The sequence below is a fragment of the Populus alba genome, chromosome 6, assembly GCF_005239225.2.
Source record: "Populus alba chromosome 6, ASM523922v2, whole genome shotgun sequence".
NCBI lineage: Eukaryota > Viridiplantae > Streptophyta > Magnoliopsida > Malpighiales > Salicaceae > Populus > Populus alba.
In genome coordinates this window covers 1,916,744-1,942,788 of record NC_133289.1, presented here as the reverse complement: position 1 = coordinate 1,942,788, position 26,045 = coordinate 1,916,744, and the positions used below count along the sequence as shown (strand labels likewise).

At 33.9% G+C, this 26,045-nt stretch overlaps 2 protein-coding genes and 3 pseudogenes across 4 annotated transcripts; all 5 read left to right on the top strand.

The window, feature by feature from the left end:
• The first annotated feature begins 539 nt into the window (after positions 1-539).
• On the top strand, positions 540-2,034 carry LOC118052930 (7-deoxyloganetin glucosyltransferase-like). 2 transcript variants are annotated; one of them, XM_073409860.1, is made up of 2 exons: positions 540-660; positions 809-2,034. In XM_073409860.1, the coding sequence occupies exon 2, from the start codon at positions 865-867 to the stop codon at positions 1,732-1,734; it is 870 nt and encodes a 289-aa protein (XP_073265961.1). In that variant the 5' UTR covers positions 540-660; positions 809-864; the 3' UTR covers positions 1,735-2,034. The 2 variants fall into 2 exon arrangements, with proteins under 2 accessions (XP_073265961.1, XP_073265960.1); XM_073409859.1 differs by having other exon boundaries at positions 583-728.
• An 843-nt stretch (positions 2,035-2,877) lies between these two features.
• On the top strand, positions 2,878-10,800 carry LOC118052919 (7-deoxyloganetin glucosyltransferase-like). Of its 2 annotated transcripts, none has more exons than XM_035064024.2 (2): positions 2,878-3,613; positions 4,014-5,156. In XM_035064024.2, exons 1-2 carry the CDS (start codon positions 3,097-3,099, stop codon positions 5,039-5,041), a joined length of 1,545 nt encoding a protein of 514 aa, XP_034919915.1. In that variant the 5' UTR covers positions 2,878-3,096; the 3' UTR covers positions 5,042-5,156. The 2 variants fall into 2 exon arrangements, with proteins under 2 accessions (XP_034919915.1, XP_034919916.1); XM_035064025.2 differs by lacking the exon at positions 4,014-5,156 and adding an exon at positions 9,725-10,800 and having other exon boundaries at positions 2,905-3,613.
• LOC118052920 (7-deoxyloganetin glucosyltransferase-like) lies at positions 8,711-9,729 on the top strand (annotated as a pseudogene).
• A 2,549-nt stretch (positions 10,801-13,349) lies between the features above and the next one.
• Positions 13,350-17,253, top strand: LOC118053123 (cytochrome P450 709B1-like; annotated as a pseudogene).
• Positions 17,254-18,453: 1,200 nt separating this feature from the next.
• LOC118052918 (heat shock 70 kDa protein 17-like) lies at positions 18,454-25,455 on the top strand (annotated as a pseudogene).
• Positions 25,456-26,045: the final 590 nt, after the last annotated feature.

Here is a 26,045-nt window from a genome sequence, read left to right as displayed (position 1 = left end):
TTAGATTGATATATATTGATTTAATATGACCTCAAATTTATATATATTTTTTATTTTTTATATAAATATATTAAAATCATGAAAAATACTAAAAAAACAATTTAAATTTTTCTTACAAGATGAACAATATTTTAAAACAAAACGTAGAAGCAAGAGCAACATTAATTTCACGAGATTTTTCATGAAAAGAAGCGTCGCGTGTAGTGTTTGTGAAGGATTCGGTCAGCAGGAACCCAAATTCATTGAACCATTGGACGTAAATATGATGTTTTGTCCTTGGGGAAAATTAAAACCAAGCAATCACTAGTTCACTATTTTTGCCGTGATTTCAACCCAGATGAAATGTCAATTTTGGTGAGAATATTCATGCCTTTGTGACTTTGCCAAGATGAAATGGCAATTTCTACGTTCTTATCTCATTCATGAATCTCGACAAATACGTCCTGATAATATTGACAGCCGATAATAATTGACAGCAAGTTGGGATTGCACACAATGAACCTCTCTTCGCTTCTACGAAGAAGATGAAATTGATGATCTGTCCTCCTCCTTAATTTCTTTTATAATGGACAGCATAGTTATAAAATCTTAACTCGGTGGTTTTATTTCGATGACCCGGAGTTCAGCCGGGACTAAGTTTGGTTTTGAATTAAAAAAAATGTAACTATATATATTTTGATTGAGATTTTCTACTAGTTCATTGGATGGTCCGTGAACAAGGGAAAAAGGTCATTTTTATTCATAGACGTTGCGTTACCTTTTATCAAAAAGCTAATATATGAATTCAATTTTATTTTTTTTGTTGCAGATGAGAGCTTTTTAAGTAATGGCTACTTGGACAAAGTTGTAGATTGGATCCCAGGAATGAGAGATATAAGGCTAAGAGACCTTCCAAGTTTTGTTCGTACAACAGATCCAAATGATCTATTGTTTAAATACTGCTTGGAATGTACTGGGCGGGCTTCTAAATGTTCTGCAGTTATTTTCCATACTTTTGATGTTTTGGAGCAAGAAGTTCTGAATGCCCTTTACTCTATGTTTCCTCGAGTCTATACGATCGGTCCACTACAATTGCTTCTCAATCAGATTCAAGAAGTATATCTAAGTTCTATTGGATGCAATCTTTGGAAAGAAGAGGTTGAGTGTCTCCAATGGCTTGATTCCAACAAACCCAAGTCAGTAATATATGTGAATTTTGGTAGTATAACAACCGTCACGAAGGAACAGCTCGTTGAATTTGGCATGGGACTTGCTAAAAGTGGCCATCCATTTTTATGGATAATAAGGCCTGATATGGTCACTGGCGACTCCAAGATATTGCCTCCAGAATTCACTGAAGAAACCATGGAAAGAAGCTTTATTTGTAGTTGGTGTCCGCAAGAGGAAGTCCTCAACCACCCATCAATAGGAGGTTTCCTAACACATAGTGGATGGGGTTCAACAATTGAGAGCATTTCTTCTGGTGTGCCTATGCTTTGTTGGCCATTCTTTGCTGATCAGCAAACAAACTGTAGGTACACATGCTCTGAGTGGGGAATTGGAATGGAGATTGATAACAATGTGAAAAGAGATAAAGTGGAGAAGCTTGTGAGAGAGTTGATGGAGGGAGAGAAAGGTAAGAGCATGAAGAAGAAAGCCATGGAGTGGAAAAAACTAGCAGAGGAGGCCAATGGTCCAAGTGGTTCATCGTCTATGAATTTAGACAAATTGGTGAAGGAAGTGCTTTTGTCGTGAAAAAATAAAACTGCATGCTAAACTAAAGACAGTTAAAGCTGAAGACGAATGTATTGTTCTCAAGGTGACATGGTGGTTTCATTGTAATGAAGTGCTTTTTTTTTATTATTTTTTTCACCTTTTTGTGTGAAGAAAGGGGCTGAAAGCCCTCAAAAGAAATTACAGTAGGCGAGGAGAGGAAAGGCAGAACCAATGATGAGATCACGATGCAATACAGGGAGCAATATATTGTTGAGGTAAACTCGTACATGAGTTGTGAAAACATATCAAGAACTATCTGTGTAGCTGCTCTTTGCTCGACAGGCAATATTTTCATCAATTTACTTTTAGATTCACCCCCTTTTAATGGCCGAAGATTGAGAAACTATTACAATTTTATTTTATTATAGTAAAAACTAAAAGAGTTAGAGGTTTTCCTTTAGCAATTTTCGATGTTAATTACTGTTTAAAGAATGATGTAGAAAATCTAATTTTGTGGAGAAAAAAAGATGAAATATCTTTATTGATGGCTTGTCATGTAATAAAAAAAATGACAAAATTTTATGATATTTAGACACAGAATATAGCAATTATATGATAAATCAATATTCTTTGAATTAAATGAATCTTATCAATATTTTGTGAAGTTTGATGATAAATCTAAAATTTTTATTATAGAAATAGGGATGATAATAATCCAAACCAAAAAGAATATTGTTTATACCATCTCCAATGGTTTCTTTGATCTAGAATTGAAAACAAATTTGTCTAGCATTTGTCAGCTTTAAGAAAATAGGTATGAAGTTTATATAAAAAACAAGGGATGTATACATGAAGATGACAATTTGGGCCTAGTTGCAAAAATGTGTGTGGTTGATAAATTATTGACTATTTTTATCATGCATTGAATTATATATGTCCATTCAATTTAAATTTATTAATTTAGATTGTAATGATCTTATCCCTAATTCAATTTTGGTATTCTATGAAGGCATATCCTCCTCACATCTCACTCCAATCTGTATGATCACCGCTCCATATTTATAATAACGACTGTTTCCGGCTTTTCTAATGTCAAACGTTTTTTACGTACGGCAGCCTGCATTCATAGACATCCACGAAATTTCTCCCGTTATCAACTGATACAAAAGCCAATAAATTCCATGGCCGGCATCAGTCTAGAATAATGATTTTAATTAGATTAAAATTAAAAGAGAAGATAAAATCCATATTGTACCTCTACTGGGCTGCTATTTTATATATAGAGTCTTGTTGATAAGAGAATGTATCCTGTGTAAAGTGTTTGCTTCACTTTGACAGACGACAGTAGCAAAACAATTACTCTAAAGAAAGAGTTAGAGAAAGAAGGAAAGTGCTAGAGACATGTTTCGCAAAACCTTAGCAGACAAGCCTCATGTAATCTGTATTCCCTGTCCAGCTCAAAGCCATGTAAAGGCAATGCTTAAACTAGCAAAACTACTGCATTCCCGAGGTTTTCTCATAACCTTTGTGAACACAGAGTTCAACCATAGACGCTTGCTTAAATCTAGAGGCCCTTATTCCCTGAATGGCTTGCCCGACTTTCGGTTCGAATCTATCCCAGATGGCCTCCCTCCTTCAGATGAGAATGCTACCCAAGATGGACAAGCAATTTTTGAGGCTTGCAAGAAGAACTTGCTAGCTCCATTTAATGAATTGCTTGCCAAGCTCAATGATACAGCATCTTCTGATGTTCCTCAATTGACTTGCATTGTATCTGATGGATTTGTTCCAGCTGCCATCACTGCTGCTCAGAGGCATGGAATTCCTGTTGCCTTGTTCTTTTCAATCTCTGCTTGCAGTTTCATGGGGCTTAAGCAATATAAAGAGCTCAAAGAAAGAGGACTGTTTCCATTAAAAGGTAAGAACAAGAATTAGAATTGAAATCACAACTTCATTATGATTTTCTCTTATTTCATTTGGGCATTAGATAAATATCCTAGTACTTCATGTGCTGCATCATCGTAGCCGTCATCCATGGAAATAAATAGATTGCTACATGAACTGAGTTCATATGGACTAAAACTTTCTGATTGAATGGTACAATATCCTGGTAGTTTATGCTGGATCATGGTATAGTACATGTACCAGATCCGTGGTTATAATTCCAGGGAAGCCCTTCGGCTGCGTAACCTGAAATTTGAGTTCAAGCTAGGGAACCTTTCTTCTCTTCTGATTTTACGCTCGTTCCTCTTCTGCTGTTGCCTTCATTTACTAGCCCATACTGGTATGCTACATATGCATTTAATTTTTGTTCGCAGACGAGAGCTTTTTAACAAATGGCTATTTGGATCAAGTACTAGACTGGATTCCAGGAACGAAAGATATGCGGTTAAGGGATCTTCCAAGTTTTCTTCGTACAACAGATCCAGATGATTATTGTTTCAACTTCTGCATGGAATGTGCTGAGAGAGCATCTGAAGGTTCTGCAGTGATTTTCCATACTTTTGATGCTTTGGAGAAAGAAGTCCTGAGTGCTCTTTACTCAATGTTTCCTCGTGTCTACACGATCGGTCCACTTCAATTACTTCTCAATCAAATGAAAGAAGATTATCTAGATTCTATTGGATATAATCTATGGAAAGAAGAGGTTGAGTGTCTCCAATGGCTTGATTCCAAGAAACCAAACTCCGTCCTTTATGTGAATTTTGGTAGCATAGCAGTCGCCACAAAGCAGCAGCTGATTGAATTGGGAATGGGACTTGCTAAAAGTGGTCACCCATTTTTATGGATAACAAGGCCTGACATGGTCACAGGCGACTCCGCCATATTGCCACCGGAATTTACTGACGAGACTAAAGACAGAGGATTTATTTCAAACTGGTGTCCGCAAGAGGAAGTTCTCAACCACCCATCAATAGGAGGTTTCCTAACACATAGTGGATGGAATTCAACAGCTGAGAGCATTTCTTCTGGGGTGCCCATGCTTTGCTTGCCGTTCTTTGCTGATCAACCAACAAACTGTAGGTACACTTGCAATGAGTGGGGCATCGGAATGGAGATTGATAGCAATGCGGAAAGAGATAAAGTGGAGAAGCTTGTGCGAGAGTTGATGGAAGGAGAGAAAGGTAAAGGTAGGGAGGTAAGGAAAAAAGTCATGGAGTGGAGAAAATTAGCAGAGGAAGCCGCTGGTCCAAGTGGTTCATCATCCATGATTTTGATTTTGATTTTGATTTTGATTTTGATTCAGCCCTTTCAGATCAATTACCGAACAAAAATAGGCCGAAGATTCAAGAAATTAATTTTACAGATAGTCCACATATGGTCCCTTAGCTTAGATCCATTATAGCCCACCAACCCAGAGATCATAGAAACTTTGGCCCATATTAAATCATTTATTTTCTATGAGACTTGCTCAGTCCCTCTAATTCGAAGGAGCAATACGACGAGTGTTTTTGAATTTATTTATTTTTTTTGTTAAAATAGTTAGAAAATTAGCATAACTGAAAATATCAGAATTAATATTTGTGATACATTAGTCGATGTTATCCGCCGACTCTTTTTTTTTTTTTTTTTTTTTTTTTTGTAAAACTAGAACAACTACATTATTAACTTTATATTTCATTAAAAAACTTTAATATATACAAGCTAGATAAAAAATGAGATTATAATTGTTTTATTCTAGCCCTGTTAGGTCCATTAGGGAAAAGAAAGACCGAAGAGTATGGTTCGTATTAATGGCCTTTTTACCAACCCACACACTTCATAACTTCAAAGTACAACATAAGGTAGTCTCCTATGTATTGATTGTACTAGACTAAAATTGAACAAACTAGAGAGGACTCGAGAAATTTCTCTTTTTCTGTATTTGGTGTATTTTAAATGAAACTAAAAAAAAAATATCTTATTTTATATTTAATAGATATTAAATTTAATAGATATTAGATTAAACCTAGTTGATCCAGGGATTGGATCGATTGGAGTTTAAGAAAAAAATAAAAAAATGATTAATCCGACTTCACCCGGTAAAAAAACCAATCCAATCTAAGATAAAATATGGATAAAAATATATTGATTTTTTTTTTTAAAACAAGATTGATTTGATTTATTTTGTATTTTTATAATAAAAAATTGGTTCACCATGAATTGACCTTTTTAACTTGTGATTTGGATCTTGTTTTGAGTTTATTTTTAAATTAGATTTTAAAATAATAATAATATTAATATTAATAGTGTAGTCGTGGCGGTGGTGTACGAGGAGAAGGAGATTTTGGATAAAATTAACACCTGATTTCAATTCATGTACGAAGCACCAAATGCACCTAATTACTTCACGAAACCACATGATTCGTCGAAGTAAATCAATCCGCACTATCTTCATCCTCGTCCCAACTAATAGTATGTCATTCACTATTGTCTATGGCATCCGTTTTGTTTTTTTTTTTAAGTAAGAATAATTAATAACTAAATTTTATAATTTATTTTAATTAGTTTTTATATGAGTTTATTTTAGTATAATTATCTGAATTGCAAGTTTGATTGGTTAACTCAAGTTATTTTTATAGTTTATTTTTTATAACGTTATCCTAGTCTTATGACTTGAGTTATAAATTTGACGAGTTAACCTGGATTTACTTGGGTTATTTTTATATATGTTTTGTAATTGTTTTTTTAATTTTATCATTTAACATTGAATTGATTAAAAATTAGACTTTGTGATTTTTTTTATTTTTTTTTATGAGATTATCTTGACATTATAATTCGAGTTGTGGGTATGACATGTGGATTTGAGTTGACTTGAATTATTATTATTTTTTTAATTATTTTATTTTAAATTTTATTCTTTAATATATATTGGATTGATTGGAAAATGAACTTCATAATTTATTTTGAAATTTTTATATAAGGTTATCATTATCTTATGATTTAGGTTTGTGTATTTGATTTTTTTTTGAAAGATGTATTTATTATATAAGCGTCAAAGTCTGACGGGAATAGAACAAAAGCTACGCAATATCTTAATATGGCATAAAGTCATATGAAGGATAAAGCGCAACTTAAGATAAACCAAAGCAAAGAAAACCATACAAAATCCATCCAAATGAGCTGAAACTAAACATTCCTCAACAAAACAAAACAGAAAATACTCAAAGACATAATGGGAGAAGAAACAATAGCAAGCCCATAGAAAAATGGTGGATTCAAAGCCATGCAACAAATTCACTTGATCTCCGCACTCCTTGCTTAGCCAAACCATCTGCCATGCAATTACTTTCACGAAAGATATGAGAGAAGGTGATTGAAACAAAATATGCTTTCAGTCTATTAACATAGGAGAACAAATTATGATGCTTCCAGTGACGACTGAGAGGATTATTCATCCAGCGAATAGCATAAATAATGATTTAGGTTTGTGTATTTGATATGTTAACTCGGATTGATATGAATCGATCTAATATAATCTTAGATTTATTTATTTTATTTTTAATATAAATATATTAAAATCATAAAAAAAATAGATAAATTTAATATTTTTTTCAAGATAAATAATATTTAAAAAAAAACACTTGGAAGCAAGAGCAAAATTAATTTCACGAGATTTTTTCATGAAAAGAAGCGTGGCGTGTAGTGTTTGAGAAGGATTCAGTCAAGGAGGAACCCAAATTCATTGAACCATTAGACGTAAATATGGTGTTTTGTCCTTGGGGAAAATTAATACCAAGCAATCATTAGTTTAATATTTTTTCAACGCAGATGAAATTCCAATTTTGGTGAGAATATTCATGCCTTTATGACTTTGCCGAGATGAAACGGCAATTTCCACGTTCTTATCAAATGCAATTGTATAAACTGGAAAAACAGTGTGCGGTCGCATCTCATTCATGAATCTGAGTACAAATACGTCCAAGCAGCAAGGTGAACCAGTAAAATCTCCTGCAAAGACAATAATTGACAGCCCTGATTATTGACTACAAAAAAAAAAAAAAAACTTGAGATGTTGATGGTGTTGTGATTAGACACAATGGACCAAACTTGAAGATGAAATTGATGATTTGTCCTCCTCCTTTCTTTTATAATGGACAGCAAAGTTATAAAATCTTAACTCAGTGGTTTTATTCGATGACCCCTTCACCTGCAGTTCATGTTAAGGTTTCTTATCAGTGATGTTTTGATAATTACTTATTAAAAATTAAATAAACTGATATAATATTTAATGTAATTCAACAAAGCGTCAATATCCACACAAAAAAAAAGCCAATATTATTAGAGATAGATAGAGAAAGGATTATAACACATATGAAAAAGAAGGATCACTTCACTCAAACTTAACTCTCATTGCTCTCACACACTGCTGCACATGGTAGCAGGGCTGCTGCCCTTAGCTGCCACTCCTCTTTCTCTCTTCTCTTCACACTCTCTCACTCATTTTGCTCTCCAAGTAATGCCTTTATTTATAGGCTTCAATGGTAGCTCCTCTTACTCATTTGTCAACAATGATGGCCACCTAACATTTAGTAGAGAATAATATAAATCATATCCTAGGACTTTATCTAAAATCTTAAGTTATTGGTTTGAGATGGTTCTTTGACATGGTATCACAGCCTTGATGACCAAGTGGTTACGAGTTCTAATCTCATCATCCTTATTTATTTGATAAAAAATTAAAACACAATATTGATGATCCATATTCTTTTTAAACAATAGACATTTATTAAAGTCATAAGATTACAATCAACTGATATTACAAATTGAGATATAATGGATATTTTAATAATAACGACTGTTTCCGGCCTTTCTAATGTCAAACGTTTTTGGCATACGGCAGCCTGATAGTCATAGACAACCACGAAAATTCTCCTGTTATCAACTGATACAAAAGCCAATAAATTCCATGGCCGGCATCAGTCTAGCATAATGATTTTAATTAGATTAAAATTAAAAGAGAAGATAAAATCCATATTGTACCTCTACTTGGCTGCTATTTTATATATAGAGTCTTGTTGATAAGAGAATGTATCCTGTGTAAAGTGTTTGCTTCACTTTGACAGACGACATTAGCAAAACAATTACTCTAAAGAAAGAGTTAGAGAAAGAAGGAAAGAGCTAGAGACATGTTTCGCAAAACCTTAGCAGACAAGCCTCATGTAATCTGTATTCCCTGTCCAGCTCAAAGCCATGTAAAGGCAATGCTTAAACTAGCAAAACTACTGCATTCCCGAGGTTTTCTCATAACCTTTGTGAACACAGAGTTCAACCATAGACGCTTGCTTAAATCTAGAGGCCCTTATTCCTGAATGGCTTTGCCCGACTTTCGGTTCGAATCTATCCCAGATGGCCTCCCTCCTTCAGATGAGAATGCTACCCAAGATGTACAAGCAATTTTTGAGGCTTGCAAGGAGAACTTGCTAGCTCCATTTAATGAATTGCTTGCCAAGCTCAATGATACAGCATCTTCTGATGTTCCTCAATTGACTTGCATTGTATCTGATGGATTTGTGCCAGTTGCCATCACTGCTGCTCAGAGGCATGGAATTCCTGTTGCCTTGTTCTTTTCTATCTCTGCTTGCAGTTTTATGGGGCTTTAAGCAATATAAAGAGCTCAAAAGAAAGAGGACTGTTTCCATTAAAAGGTAAGTCCAAGAATTGGAATTGAAATCACAACTTCAATATGATTTTTTCTTATTTCATTTGGGCATTAGATAAATATCCTAGTAGTTCATGTGCTGCATCATCGTAGCCGTCATCCATGGAAATGAATAGATTGGTACATGAACTGAGTTCTTATGGACTAAAACTTTATGATTGAATGGTACAATATCCTGGAAGTTAATGCTGGATCATGGTATAGTACATGTACCAGATCCGTGGTTATAATTCCAGGGTAGCCCTTCGGCTGCGTAACCTGAAATTTGATTTCAAGCTAGGGAACCTTTCTTCTCTTCTGATTTTACGCTCGTTCCTCTTCTGCTGTTGTATTCATTTACTAGCCCATAACTGGTATGCTACAAATGCATTTAATTTTTGTTCGCAGACGAGAGCTTTTTAACAAATGGCTATTTGGATCAAGTACTGGACTGGATTCCTGGAATGAAAGATATACGATTGAGGGATCTTCCAAGTTTTCTTCGTACAACAGATCCAGATGATTATTTTTTCAACTTCTGCATGGAATGTGCTGAGAGAGCATCTGAAGGTTCTGCAGTGATTTTCCATACTTTTGATGCTTTGGAGAAAGAAGTCTTGAGTGCTCTTTACTCAATGTTTCCTCGTGTCTACACGATCGGTCCACTTCAATTACTTCTCAATCAAATGAAAGAAGATGATCTAGATTCTATTGGATATAATCTATGGAAAGAAGAGGTTGAGTGTCTCCAATGGCTTGATTCCAAGAAACCAAACTCCGTAATTTATGTGAACTTTGGTAGCGTAGCAGCCGCTACAAAGCAGCAGCTGATTGAATTGGGAATGGGACTTGCTAAAAGTGGCCATCCATTTTTATGGATAATAAGGCCTGACATGGTCACAGGCGACTCCGCCATATTGCCACCGGAATTCAGTGACGAGACTAAAGACAGAGGATTTATTTCAAACTGGTGTCCACAAGAGGAAGTTCTCAACCACCCATCAATAGGAGGTTTCCTAACACATAGTGGATGGAATTCAACAGCTGAGAGCATTTCTTCTGGGGTGCCCATGCTTTGTTTGCCCTTCTTTGGTGATCAACCAACAAACTGTAGGTACACTTGCAATGAGTGGGGCATCGGAATGGAGATTGATAGCAATGCCGAAAGAGATAAAGTGGAGAAGCTTGTGCGAGAGTTGATGGAAAGAGAGAAGGGCAGGGAGGTAAAGAAAAAAGTCATGGAGTGGAGAAAATTAGCAGAGGAAGCCGCTGGTCCAAGTGGGTCATCATCCATGAATTTAGACGAGTTGGTGAAGGCAGTGCTTTTGAAGTTTGAATGATAAACTCTCGACACAAATAATGTATTATTTTAGATTTCTCCTCTTTGGAATGGAATCGTAAGTCAAATGAGTTTGGCTATGATTTATTTTGTATTATTTTTAAAGATTTAATTCCATGTGGAATTCAATTATTAACACTAGAAATATTGTAATTCAATTATTTTAAATTGCAATATTTACAAAAATTACAACTTAAAAATAAATTGACAAATATAAAATAGACCTGTTAAACAATTAATTATTTATTTAATCACAAAATACCTAAGTCAATAATTCAACATAAGTTTCAACAATTTACAAATAAATATAATTTTATAAAATCTAAAACAAATTATAACATGTACAAATCATAAATTCACATAACTTTTATTTGAGAAAAAAAATAATAAAACAAGTAAACACCTAAAACAAAATACATGTACTACAAAAATATGCAAAAATATTAACATTTTAAAATTATGTTCAAATTAAAAATAATAATAAAAAAGATAGATTTACTTACATAAAGTGAAGAATCTTCAATAAAATTTCAATCAGAACATGGATGCTGGCAAACCAAGTGTTGTCGTGGCTAGAAAATTGTGGGATGTTGAGTTGTGTTAATTAAGGGGTAGGGTTAGCTGTTTTGTTACAGAGAAAAATTCTGTAAGGAAAATGGAAATGGAGAAGGGAAAGAGGAAGAATAAGCACAAAATCATATATTAAATATTATTAATAATTTATCAACAAAATTATTCTGATGATGACTATATCGGCAATTCTGACGATATCAATATTACATCACTGTATGATTTGCTTTTTTTTAATATTATTATAATATTTTCTGTAATGTTATTAATATATACCAATAAACAAATTATATCAATATATTCACGAAGAATTATATCATTCTTATCAATAATTATATCTATAAAAAACTTACACGGCATCATACTGTCATCGTATTGTTCCTGACCCGAGAAGCAACCATGGTCTCCCTTCGCCTCAGCATCATCTGCCACCTTTTTGCTGGGAAAGTGACCTTCGAGTCGCAACAAAATACGGGTCACTTTTACATATGGAAGAAAAACTCATAACATTGTATTTGTCGTCCTATCTTTACAATTTCTTGCTTTAAAAAATTAGGAAGTTCATGAATCTGTTCCTTTCCCTTTTTTACTTGGTCAATCTATAATATATACACTGCTCGCTTATGGACCACAAGGCTCCCCTGCTCCTGACAGGGTTTAAAAAAAATCGATCTGGAATTAATGTTTTTCTTTTAAAAAAAAAAAGTTTCTTTTTAATTACTTTTAAAAAAAAAATGATGCTGACGCCATTTTAGATTGAGTTTAATAAGAATCTACAGCTTTGAATAATCATCATGGTGAATAGAATACATAATGGTATTATAGTACTGCAATGTAAATGATGTTTTTTGCTTCATGATAAAAAAAAAAAAAAAAAAAAAGTAAAAAAAAGTCATCAGTGTTTCCTAAATATATTTTCTGTTTATTGTGAAATGATATTTTTACCTTTAAAAAAAAAATTTAAAAAGCTTGAAATTGAAAGTAGAATCGCCTTTTTCAGTGCTCCATTAATCATTGCAACATTAATTGGAAAAAAAATATCATGACATCTTTTTTATAACAACAAAATTGCTATTTTGCCCATATTTTCCCATAAAAAGAAAAAAAAAATATTATGCTTTTTTCAATCATAGATTCTTTTGTTTTTTTAAAAAAAAAATTGCTCAGCAAAAATTACAACCATCACACTGTTTGGATATTTTTTATTCATTCTATTCCAACTATGATTCTCTCAAATATATACTGATGATATTTTTTCATTAGTATTTAATGATGGGAGTTAGCAACAATAAAATTTAGTCAAATAAATTATCATCATATTATACCTATAAAAAAAATTCATCAAATATTTTTGTTTGTATTCACTATTTTTATTGTAATGATTGAAATTATTCATAATTCTTTGATAATATACTAAAATAGTGATATATTAAATCTAAATCTTTAAGAAATAGACAAGAGTCATGAAGGGATAAATAAAGATTACTAATAATCTTTAAAGTCTCATAATATGAGATTTGTATTATTGGTCATATTACTATGTACATGTGGTATTAAAACACATGTAACGATATCATCTCATGTTTTTATCACTAAAACCGTACATATAATAGTTCAAGCATGCTCAATGTCTAATTTTGAGTTTACTTATCTATTTATTTACTTTTGATTCATAAGAACTTATATATGGTAATAAGACAGATGAAGTGATATTTAAAATAATTGTTTAAAAATCAAATTTCTAACATTTATTTCAATGATTTCTTTATATATTTTCAATTGAGAAGACAGCTTGAGCACTTTTTTATTACTCAAATAACAAGTTTAAAAATTGTCTCTTCTTCTTTTATCAGAAGTGATCGTCTTTGTGAAAAGCTAATCTCTTATATGTCAACATATTTCTCATAATATATTTTTAACATATATCCAAACACAAACAAGTATGTATATTCTACAACTTATGTAATTAGACATTAATAACATTATTATTAATTACAGAAACATTGTGTGTGTAGTAACCTAACCTGTCTATTGAAAACATCTTTTGAAATAGACTTTGTACATAGATTCCCAACCATTTATTGCATACATATGCATTTTATGTTAATTTTCTTATGTGCAACAATGTCCATAACAAAATTATATTTTATATCTGTATGCTTTGTTTTTTCATGATACTTGGGGACTTTTATATTAAACTATTTTAATTTATCTTTAATTTTTTTTCATATTAAATTTTAGATGGATTTGTTACGTCTATGTTATTTATTTATAATAATGAAAATTACATGTACTTAGAAACTATAGTAAATGTCCAAGATAAATAAATAAGCATATAAAAGGAAAAGATTACTCAAGGTACATATTTATATTTTGTATCCGTTTTTTTATATCTTGCTAGGAATATTAAATTCCTATTGTAGTCTTTAATTAATGTTAACAATCTTTTTTAATTTATCAGTTAATATATTTGATTAAACATTAGATATTTTCCCATTTTTTAATTAACAAATTAATAATGCCAAAATAACTTTATAATGTTGTGTCTTCTTTTCTTGTGTTTGAAATTAACTTGGAATCATATCAATGGTATTGTGTGGACAAGGCAACTAAACCATGTATGTAGCATTAGTAGCTTGTTTGGAAACGCTGGCTAACCGCATTTTCTAAAAACATTTAATTTTAAAAAAAAAATTTATTTTTTTTATATGTTTTGGATTGTTTTGATGCGCTAATCTCAAAATTAATTTTAAAAAAAATAAAAATATATATTTTAATACATTTCGGTATAAAAAACAATCACATTTCCAAACATATTCTAGATCTAATTCCATAATAATTAGTAAATTTGTTTGAATGACTTTACCGACACAAAAATTTAAGAGACTTGTAAAAAAATAAAAAAATTACTAGCACAATCTTCTAGATTGCATAAATAGCAAGTGAATCGTTTCTAGATTGCATATATAGCAAGTAAATCAGTACTTGTATAACAAAAATTTAATTGAAATTTTCTAGTATTCAGTGTTCATTCAATCTAATTTATTGAATCTTAAATCGAATAGTCATCGATTCAAGTGTATGAAAAAGCTGAATATGAACTTAATTCTTCATCTCTCTCACCCTTAATCTAATCTAAGATATCGGAATTCAAAAATGATAATGACATTTGGAATAGGATTTGACCAGTTTATATTGAATCCAAATAAATCTAACAAAATCCATTAACTTGCCATATTTATATAGATATAGAAAGAGGGAGTTATTTCCATGTGTAAATTAAAAGGAATTTCCATGCATCACTCTATAACCAGCATAAATCTCTACACAATCCGACCATATACTGGTTGTAGGCATTGAGCCATCCTCACACACGCTAGCCGATACCCTCTCCTGTAAGAATAGATGATTGGTTTCCCACTTACGTGGGCTACTTTACGCAGGCAGGTGGGCTGTTCAGGTCTTGTTGCAAAGATCTTTGAAATTATGGCTGGATTGTTCACTGTGTGCGAGGCCATATGCCTTGGACCTAAAAAGCTTTGAAAAGCAAGGAATCAAAAGGGCCATCCTACTCGAGATCCCTCCACGGTACTCTGTCCTGAGATGAAGACCTCTGCTAAAAGCATGCGAGATGGGAAGTGAATCTCGATACAAACTGTCCTATGACATCGCAGCTCATCGAAGAGTTTCAGCCGCACTATAATGAGATGGTCCAGGCTGAATATGCGTCAGTTCATTTCTTCCTCCTCTCTGTGTCTGCTTCCTCAGCCTTTGCGATGATGCTGCTGAGGTATTATTATATTTTTGAGGGATTGAGGGATTTCTGCTCACTCTAAACACTGTGTTCTTCATTTTCAAACCTATATATTTTTATAGTTTTGATACTGACTCGAAGAATTATCATGAATATGGGATCAATTTTATTCATCTACTAAATGTTTCAACAGTGCCGGAGCTTGTGCATGATACGAATTTGGGATGATTATATTAATTCATTTGCACATAGAATCTAGACTCACACTATATCTGATCGTCGATACGATATCTAGAGCCTGCAAACCCCCCACCCCCTCCCCCTGCAGAAATAACCTGTAGCTATACCACTGACTAACCTCAAATGACGGATTGCGAGCAGGGGGGGGTTGTTTTAAAACTATCTTCGTCCAGATCGATTAACTACAGGGGAAATCATAAAAGATTAAGAGGAGCCAGTACCCCAACCACAAGCGGTCAAGTCTTTGGATAAGAACCTGTGATGTATTCTTGAGCTGTTAATGACTGATAAAAAGAGTGATGGCAAAATGGAGGCATTTGTCTTATGATGTATACAGGAAGTATTTTTGTTCTGGCGTGGGGTGCAACCAGCAATAAGGATAGCAGACCCTAAGTTAGCCAAGCAGATTACTATCAGATAAGTCCGGTGCCTATGCGCAACCACAGTTCGACCACAGATTATTATCATTCGCTGGGAATGGAGTGGGTCAGTTGAATGACCAGACTGGGTTAGACACAGAAGTATTCTCACTCCTGCCTTCACCAAGGACAAGCTCAAGGTATCGAACCTCTCTGATCTTAACATTATATATTAGTTTTGATGCCTATTATTATTTTAATTTGTTGAGTCTACCAGCTTATGACAAAGAGAATGGCAGCATGCACCATAGACATGATTGACGATTGGAAAAAACAGGCTCGTATAGCTGACCATCAACATATCACGATAGAAATGAGTGAAGAGTTTAAAAAAAGCTCACTTGTGATGTAATTACTTCATACTGCCTTTGGGAGTAACTATGTTGAAGGAGGAGAAGTCTTTAAAGCACAAGACGAGCTTATACACCATTGCGTTGCTACCATGGCAGACCTTTACATCCCCGGCAGCCGGTTAATTTCTTCACTCAGTAACCTTCCTCTCTTCTAATACATCTAAGATTCCCAAGGGATGATCTTGTGTGTGCAAAACCCTAGTGATTGCTCATTTTTCTTGACCAGGTTTCTTCCTACACCATCAAAACCGTCAAATGTGGAAGATGGAAAACAATGTGAAACAACTCACTAAGACGCTTAATACAGGGGAGACTAGAGTCGCCCAAGCTAGAGGAAATTTAGATGATGTTATGGCGATGATGTGCTTGGTTTACTGGTTGAAGCCTCAAAAACTACCAACAAGAGTCTCAAGTTGACAATGGATGAAATCATAGACGAGTGCAAGCAATTCTTCTTTTCTGGCCACGAGACCACTGCCAAACTATTAACTTGGACCGTTTTCTTGTTGAAGCTTGCATCAAGAATGGCAAGAAAAGACTGAGGGAAGAGGTGCTGACGGAATGCGGGATGGGAATTCCTGATGCAGATATGGTTTCCAAGTTAAAATTGGTAAACTACACAATAATATTCTTCTTTTAAGTGCCACCACAAAGCAATATATTTTTTAAAATCTGATGAAGGGGGCTTCGTTTAATTTGCAGCTGAACATGGTTCTTCTTGAGACTTTGAGGCTGTATTGTCCTGTACTGGAAACCCTCAGGGAGACATCAAGAGCTACGAAACTAGGAGATTTCCTGATTCCAAAGGGTGTGTTCATAACAATTCAACTGGTGCAGCTTCATAGGAGTAAAGAATACTGGGGAGAGGATGCGAACGATTTCAATCCATTAAGGTTCAAGAACGGAGTATCACAGGCTGCAAAACACCCAAATGCTTTCCTCGGATTCGGAATGGGTCCGAGAACTTGCCTTGGTCAGAATTTCGCGATGCTGGAGGTGAAATTGGTGCTTTTCTTATTGCTTCAAAGGTTTCTTCTCGTCCTCTCTCCGGAGTACAAGCATGCACCAGCTAACTACTTGACCATGGAGGCACAGTACGGCGTCCCTACTATTGTGAAGCCGCTTCTCTCAAAATAACCACCTTCCTTTGCAGCACCTCCACAATTTGCCACCTTACTACATATTGGTGAATGAACATGTAGAAGATTGAGAACTTCCCCATTCATTGGCTACATTATTCTGTTTTCACTTAATAAAATACTCATGGACTGTGTCTTAATTTATTATACTATCTGTCCAAACTAGTTTGGTCCTATTGATGACAAAAAAAAGGTTGTCACGAGATCTCAATCTTATAGCTCACCATTTGTTAAGGAGAAGAATGGATGGATTTTTCTAGATGAACTTGCAGCAAACTAGCTTAGAAATATAATTATAACTTTTTTTTTCATCGTTAAGTATTAAATTAGTTTTGAAATAAAGTTTTTTGATTGAGGTTTGTTTCTGATTTTATAAGATGTGAGTTTTGAAAATTAACTTAAATTTAGAAGATTTTCATGAATTGTTTTGGTTTTTTAAATTGATATTTTAAAAAAAATATATATGAAAAAATTATTTTTAAATAAAAAATTAAATTTTTAAAAAAATATAAGTTCAAACATATTTGTAAACAAGATTAAATCGTACCTAATTTTTATAAATTATGAATGGAATAATTTATTGCAAATGTATATAAAAGTTTTAAACTATAAATTAAATTAATCTTAATGAAAAAGAATACAAAAAATAGAGAAATATCAAGGAAAAATTAAAAAAAAAATTACACAATAACTTTCAGGTATATAAACCAACCTCAACTAAATACTGAGTTAATTTTATAGGAAATTAAGCTTATAAAATACTCATAAAATTTTAACACAAATAATCAGATTAAATATTATATTAATTTTATTAGAAATTTTATTACGTAAAATATTTCTTAGACAACTTTCGTACATTGTGATTAAAAAACTTTGGAAACAATCCACATTGTCTCTCTTAGGATTGAATAGAAACCATATCCAACGAAACAGGAGGACTTAATTGAAAGAAATTTTTAACTGCCTCTTTTCTCAAAAAACCATATTATATGCAAGGTGAAAATAAACGACAATCATAGAAAAAGGACTTAATTGAAACACATCAAATATTTCAGGAATCTACATAATAAAAACTGATAGTTTGAGGATCAGTATTTCAGCTAGTAGATAATATTAGGACTAATTTTTATGTTTGCCTAAAAAATTAAAGTCATCTTGTTCTTGGCTGACTTTAAAAATCTTCCACAAACATCTACAACAACCGTAAGCACAACACCAGCTGACGTCTAAGATCTCACCACGTGTACTTTTCGTACAGATGGCCATTTCCTACTAGCTACCGTATCAAATAAGTTCCCACGTCAACAACCCTCCACTGCCACCTCTATTTTCTCGTTAACCGAACAGAAAAGCAAACACCAAAAAATAAAAAACATTGATAGCAAAATCAGCTCCTTAGCTATTTCTCTCTGTCTAGGCAATGCAATTCATCTACTGGTATCTATCTCTCTTTCTCTCTATAGCTTTAGCTCTGGCTTAGTTTGATTTATTTTTTTTATTTGTTCACAAAATTTCTGTTTGTTTCCTTGAAAAATAAAAACTTGTCTTTTAACTTCAATTTCTCTGCAGCCAAACAGAGTTATAATTTCTTTTCTTTTTTTTGTTAATTTTTGTTGCAGACGGATTGCTTCCTTGCTTGCTTGATTGATTGACTGATTATTATAAACACGTGATCAGAATGAGGTTATTAAGATTATGGTTGTTACTCTTAATTATGATGGTGTTAAATTCAATTCCGTCGGAATCAGCTGTTTCGAGTATAGATCTTGGTTCAGATTGGCTAAAAGTAGCAGTAGTAAACCTAAAGCCAGGGCAAACCCCGATTTCGGTAGCGATTAACGAAATGTCGAAGAGAAAAACCCCGGCTTTAGTTGCATTCCAATCTGGAACTAGGCTCTTAGGTGAAGAAGCTGCGGGGATTACTGCACGGTATCCGGATAAAGTGTATTCTCATTTGCGTGATATGTTAGGGAAAACTTATGATCAAGTTAAGGAGTTTCTGGATGCAATGTATTTGCCGTTTGATGTTGTGGAGGATTCTAGGGGGGCAGTTGCGTTTCGGGTTGAGGATGAGAGTGGGAATGTGGGTTTGTATTCAGTTGAGGAGTTGTTGGGTATGATTTTAGGGTTTGCTGGGGATTTGGCAGAGTTTCATTCGAAGGTTGTGGTTAAGGATACGGTTGTTAGTGTGCCTGCATATTTTGGGCAGGCGGAGAGGAGAGCACTGGTTCAGGCAGCACAGTTGGCTGGGATTAATGTGCTTGCTTTGATTAATGAGCATTCTGGTGCTGCTTTGCAGTATGGTATTGATAAGGATTTTTCTAATGGATCACGGTACGTTGTGTTTTATGATATGGGTGCAAGTAGTACTTATGCTGCACTTGTGTATTTCTCGGCTTATAATGCTAAGGAGTTTGGGAAGACTGTGTCTGTCAATCAGTTTCAGGTAAATTTAATTTAATTGGTATTCAGTGATTATTTAGAATGTTATGTTTGTTATATGGTGGCCGTTCTGATGTTACTTCAAAAAAAAAAGTACTGATGTGCATTTTGTGTGTTTTAGGATGTTTTGCTTTCCATAAATGATGGGATGTACTGCATGTTAGCTCATTATTTTGTCATAGGTTTCTCTATCTAGAAAATGGTTTAGTTCAATATATGGTAATATGTGCAAAGGAAGAGGAAAAAAAAGAAGAAGGATACAAATTGGGTATGGATATTAAAATAGAGGGAACTGGAAAGTGGATACTGAAAAGAAATATTTTACTGAAATGCTGCACTGTGGTCATTTTTCGTAGTTTAAGATTGTGGTTGCTCATTCTAATCTGAATCATGATGTGTGTTGGATGCTTGTCACTACTATTTTATAGTAGCCAGAATATTTTTCATTTCCATCCTTGTTCTATATAGTTTGCTGTGCTTCTTATGGATGCCTTGTTCAGTACTCCTAGCAATCTTGTTACTATTTGATATATTTTCAGTTAAGGATGTCAGATGGGACCCAGAACTTGGAGGTCGGAGTATGGAATCAAGGTTGGTGGAGTTCTTTGCTGATGAGTTTAATAAACAAGTTGGGAATGGCATTGATGTGAGGAAGTCTCCAAAGGCAATGGCTAAATTGAAGAAACAGGTGAAACGTACGAAAGAAATCTTGAGTGCAAACACTATGGCTCCTATATCAGTTGAATCCCTCTATGATGATCGGGACTTCAGGTCGGTGGATTCTTAAGTATTCCTTACTTTTTATTCATGACAAGGTTTTATGCATGAACAATTTTTGTCTGCTGCCATGCTGCACTTCCTATTTGCCCCCTGAGCAAATGACCTTGTGCATATTTATGGAATTTATCGTTTAACTTCTTATACTATGAACTTACTCCTCTTTATTAGTGATGAAATTATTTTAATTGACTGTGATGTTATTAAGATATGAATGCATACTGGTGGTTAGGTGCTTTAGTGTGCTTGATGCTTGTATTTCAGTGGCACCTCTGTGGATTTCCTTGCCCAAAATCACTCAAATCATTATCTTTAATTTTCTTCCAGGAGCTCCATAACACGTGAGAAGTTTGAAGAGCTCTGTGGAGACCTGTGGGACAGATCTCTTGTACCCATCAAGGAAGTTTTGAAGCATTCAGGTCTGAAGGTGGATGAGATATATGCAGTAGAGCTTATAGGAGGTGCTACCAGAGTGCCTAAGTTGCAGGTTGGTGCTATCTTCTTCAATTTTGAATAAGTCCATGAACACTGATAATGCTGCATAACAATAGTTAGAATAAACTTAATGTATAGGTGTTTAAAGCAAAGTATCTTTTTCTAGTCCATTAGTTGGTGTAGTGCAATAACAAATACCATCATTGTGTGTTGCCTCCATTATTGATCAGTTTTGGCCATCTTAGTCTATTTCTAGCCATTTTGACAGTTTTGTCCCCAAATGAAGTTTCAGCTGTTAATCAAGCCCCCTTGTGTCAGCTGCAAATGTATCATTTTTGTTGGTCCAACTTCCAACCTTTGTTCTTTCTGTTTTTATTTGCTTAGATCTCAGAGATCTAATATCTAGGATAATAATCATCCCTTTATATTTTAAAACCTGAATTGTAGGAGAATGGTTGTGTAAATCGAGTCCATGTACTGTTACAGCCTTAAAAGAAGGGGATGGGAGTAGTTTTGTTTTTAGGCCTTTTAGATGTTAAGAACTGAAGTAGCTCTTAAGTATCTGTTCAGCATTTTCTCCCTATGCCATGGACTTACCTGTGTTTCAAATTGCATGTCCCTTCAATCCTTGAGTTTCTTTATTTTCATATCTGATTTTCATTAAGGATGCAAATCACAGAAATCTCCTTTGGCACATAACAGGCTAAGCTCCAGGAATTTCTTGGAAAGAATGAACTGGACAAACATTTAGATGCTGATGAAGCTATAGTTCTTGGTTCGTCTCTGCATGCTGCAAATTTGAGTGATGGAATCAAATTGAATCGCAAGCTAGGAATGGTTGATGGTTCATCATATGGATTGGTGGTTGAATTAGACGGGTCTGATCTGCAGAAAGATGAAAGCACCAGGCAGTTACTTGTGCCAAGGATGAAAAAACTCCCCAGTAAGGTAAATAACATTGTGATATGACTATTGTGTTAGAGATGGATAATCAGAAAAACCATTTTGATGGTCCAAATGCATCAAATTTTGCTTTCCAGTTTTGCTTATTATGTCTAGATTGATTTTTAACAGATGTTCAGATCCATCATCCATAAGAAAGACTTTGAAGTTTCACTGGCATACGAGTCTGATCTCTTACCACCTACTGTTACCTCTCCTATATTTGCGCAGTATGCTGTATCTGGCCTGACAGATGCAAGCGAGAAGTAAGGATAGCTATTCTCTGAATCATATGTAGATGTATATAATGCTTCAATGCTAGTAAGTTTTCAAGTAATTTCTTCACACAAACTTCTAACATCACATTTATCTTCTGTGTCTTCCTTGTGTTGTCTAGGTATTCATCTCGGAATTTGTCCTCCCCCATCAAGGCAAATCTGCATTTTTCTCTTAGTAAAAGTGGAATTCTTTCATTGGATCGCGCAGATGCTGTTATTGAAATATCAGAATGGGTGGAAGTTCCTAAAAAGAACCTGACTGTAGAAAATACGACAACTACCTCTCCAAATATAACACTTGAATCTGACACTAAGAACACTACTGAAGAAAGTGATGTAAATTTGAATTCTGATGGTGTGACTGACAACTCATCCAACAATAATGTTGAAGGACCAAGCACTACTGAGCCTGTTACAGAGAAGAAGCTAAAAAAACGGACTTTTAGGGTTCCCCTGAAGGTGCAAACAAGCTAGCATTATTAAAAGTCTCTATTGCATGGTAGAAAGTTTTCCGATAGAGTGTTTTACACCTTTCTTGTTGCTGATTTCTGTTGTTTATATTTCTAGATTGTCGAGAAGACAGTGGGGCCTGGAATGCCTCCGTCCAAAGAATATCTAGCTGAAGCTAAAAGAAAATTAGAAGAATTGAACAAAAAGGACGCCGAGCGAAGAAGAACTGCTGAGTTGAAAAATAACTTGGAAGGATATATATATTCTACTAAAGAAAAGGTTTGAAGTCTTCAATCAATTCTACTTTTTTACAGAAATAAAGATCAGACATTTCCATTTCTTTTGATGACCATCTTTTGGAATCTTAAACATGATGCAAGTGTTTCTTCCAAATTTATATTCATCTCTATGCTTGAGTGATATGGTTAAGATGGCTCTGGAACCACTACTTGATTCGATTGCTATTAGAAATTTAGAAATTTTCTTCTATTGATCATTTTGTTATTGAATATGAATAGTCAGCATTCCATTTCCTTTAATTTATTGTTGATATCCTTACTCATGGTGCCAGCTTGAGACATCTGAGGAGTTTGAGAAAATTTCTACCGCTGATGAGCGGAAATCCTTCATTGAAAAGCTTGATGAGGTGAGTCTTTTTCCTGGTTTTTCTTTAGTGTTTTTAGGAACTTGAAAGGGTTTGTCATTTTAACTTCTCTACTTCAATTTGTGATGTGGGAGCATGTTGTACTTTTTTAGGTTCAAGAATGGCTATATACAGATGGTGAAGATGCCACTGCAAAAGAGTTTGAGGAACGCCTAGATTCACTAAAAGCTATTGGTGACCCAATATTTTTCAGGCACGACAGTTTCTGGTTTTAATTTTGACCTCTGCTATGATGCTAACTGCTGTTATTTATGCAAGTATTGAGCTTGGCTATTTGAATTAGTTATTCCTAACTTATGAATGTTTTGATATAGGTATAAAGAACTGTCAGCAAGACCAAAATCTATAGAGTTAGCTCGAAAGTATCCTGGTGAGCTGCAACAGGTACTTCAGATACTGTAGTTCAAACAGCTTTTATAAGATAGGTTTTTCTTTTCTGGGGCTTGGATATGTTATCATTCAGTATTGCCATTACCACCATGAAGCTGACAGAAAATCTAGGCTGGAAAAATAGATGAACATACAAATAATCAACTAATTTCTTTTGCTGGAAATACTCCTCTGTCATGTGGTATTTGACTATTTTTCCTCCTTTTTTCATTTGTTTTTCCCATAATCTCTGTCACTTTGAAAACTTAATGCAGGATCCATTGTACTTCAAAAAAATTTGCGTGCCATATATTCTCTCTTTTCTATGTAATCTGTTGTATTGGTTTCTTGAATTGAAAACTACAAAAACTTGGGACAGAGGAAACAGCGTCTTGATATTTAGTATTCCCTCTATTTGCTTGGACAAAAGTGAAATACTGAAACAGGAAAAACTAATGAAACGGGAGCCTTGATAGACTGCAGCTTTTCAGCAATTGACTTAATTATCATGTTTTCTTTTGAAGACATCATAATTAAACACATTGACCTTTTCTTTTTTCACTGCCTGCAGATTGTAAAGGGCTGGGAGACAAAGAAACCTTGGCTTCCAAAGGACAGAGTAGATGAGGTGTTTTTTCACATCTACTCTTACTTGGTCTCTTCATGAGATTTTCTTGGATCTGCTTAAGATTGGAACAGTGTTCAGCAATGCTTACATCTGGATATTGTGTTTGTGTGGTTTTGCAGGTGGTGGGTGATGCTGACAAGTTAAAAGAGTTGGCTGGATAAAAAGGAGGCAGAACAGAAGAAGTAAGTTTTCACTGCTCTGGTTTTTAGTATGTCTACCTTTTTCATGAAATTTTTTATCGTTATGTTTGTCTGTATATTGTTTTAGATTTAGACTCTATTGCTGCTTGCAAAAATCTTAGTTCAAGTTATAGGAAGCACTTATGCACACATTCTTTAGCATTGTTGAATCTTGTGCTTATCTCTCTCCAAGGCAACCAGTTTCTTCTGTTCTATTGAATTTGAAAGAAAAGGTATTCCTAATATGCTTGCAAGTCATGTGGCATGATATAGCATTCTATACATGTTCTCCTCCTCCTTTTTACTCAAATTGTAGGAATAATACTTCTGCTTATAAGATGGAGATCTTTATTATTTTCTTGCTTTTGGGCTTGTGCAAAATCAAGTGACTTTCCTTCTCATTTCTGAACAGGGCCTCTGGCTTCAGCACACCAGTATTCACATCTGAAGAAGTATATTTGAAGGTGTTTAGTCTGCAAGAAAAGGTATCACTGCAAGTCTTTGCAACTCCTTCATTAAGAAATAAAAATTAGATACTGCTGCAAGTCTTCCTTGCCTGTACCATTTCAATTGATATTTGATTGGTGTTTACATAGGTTGCCAGTGTTAACAGAATTCCCAAGCCAAAGCCTAAGAAGAATGAATCTGAAACCAGCAGCGATAAAACAAGCAGCGCTGATTCAACTTCTGGCGAGACTCCTGAAAAGGAGAAACAAACAACAGATTCAAATGGTTCCGCCGATGAAAAAATCAACACAGATGGATCAACTGTTGAAGACGTCAACCCAGAACCCGAAGCTCGTGACGAGTTATGATTAAACTGGAATGACCTGTAGGAACAGTGTTGGCCTTCTGAGTTTAAAGTATGGAGGCCGTATACGAAAAGATGGGGGGAGACGCAATTTAATTGACGGGCGCCTATTTTCCCAGGAGGCTGCTGCCTGTTCATCATCCCTCATATATAAAGACGTTCCCCTTTGTGTTACCTGTAGAACTCATGATTATACCCACTCAGATCGAGAGGCATTTTCCGGGATGCTGGTTTGCCTCGGAGAGATTTTTGATCGATCATCTTTACGTGTTTACGATAGCTATGTACCTTTCTTTTGAGGAAGAGTATTTTCCATTTTCATTATGAAATATAGTTTCTGTTTCCACGTATGATTTTGATTCTGTTTCTTGGATTTATTGAAAGTTGAAAGTATGATTGTGGTTGTTTTTAAAGTAATTTTTACTTGAAAAAATATGAAAATAATAATTTTTATTTTTTTAAAATTATTTTTTAATATCAATATATTAAAATGATTTTAAAAATATAAAAAAAATATTAATTTAAAATATAAAAAAAATTAAAAAGATTTAAATTTTTTAAAAGTGTTTTTTGAAATTGCAATGATAAAAATTTTAGCTAAAAAACTTTAAGTAAGGGATGCATTTGAAGCATCTGAAAAATATAACTGTGGTTATTTTTTTAAAATTATATTAAAATAATATATTTTTATTTTTTAAAATTTACTTTTAATATTAAGTGCATTATAATATTAATTCAAAATTAAAAAAAGTAAAAAAATTTAAATGTTTTTAAAAATATTTTTATAATGTAAAAATAAATGTTGTATCAGTTGGTTGGTTGAAAAGGGAAGCCGACATGTGTTCGACCAAAATATAAGAATACCCCAGTTAGGTAGATCGGGTCAAATCGAAGATGCAATCAAAGCTTTCACTCGATGAAAGAGCTGAAAAATGGAAGG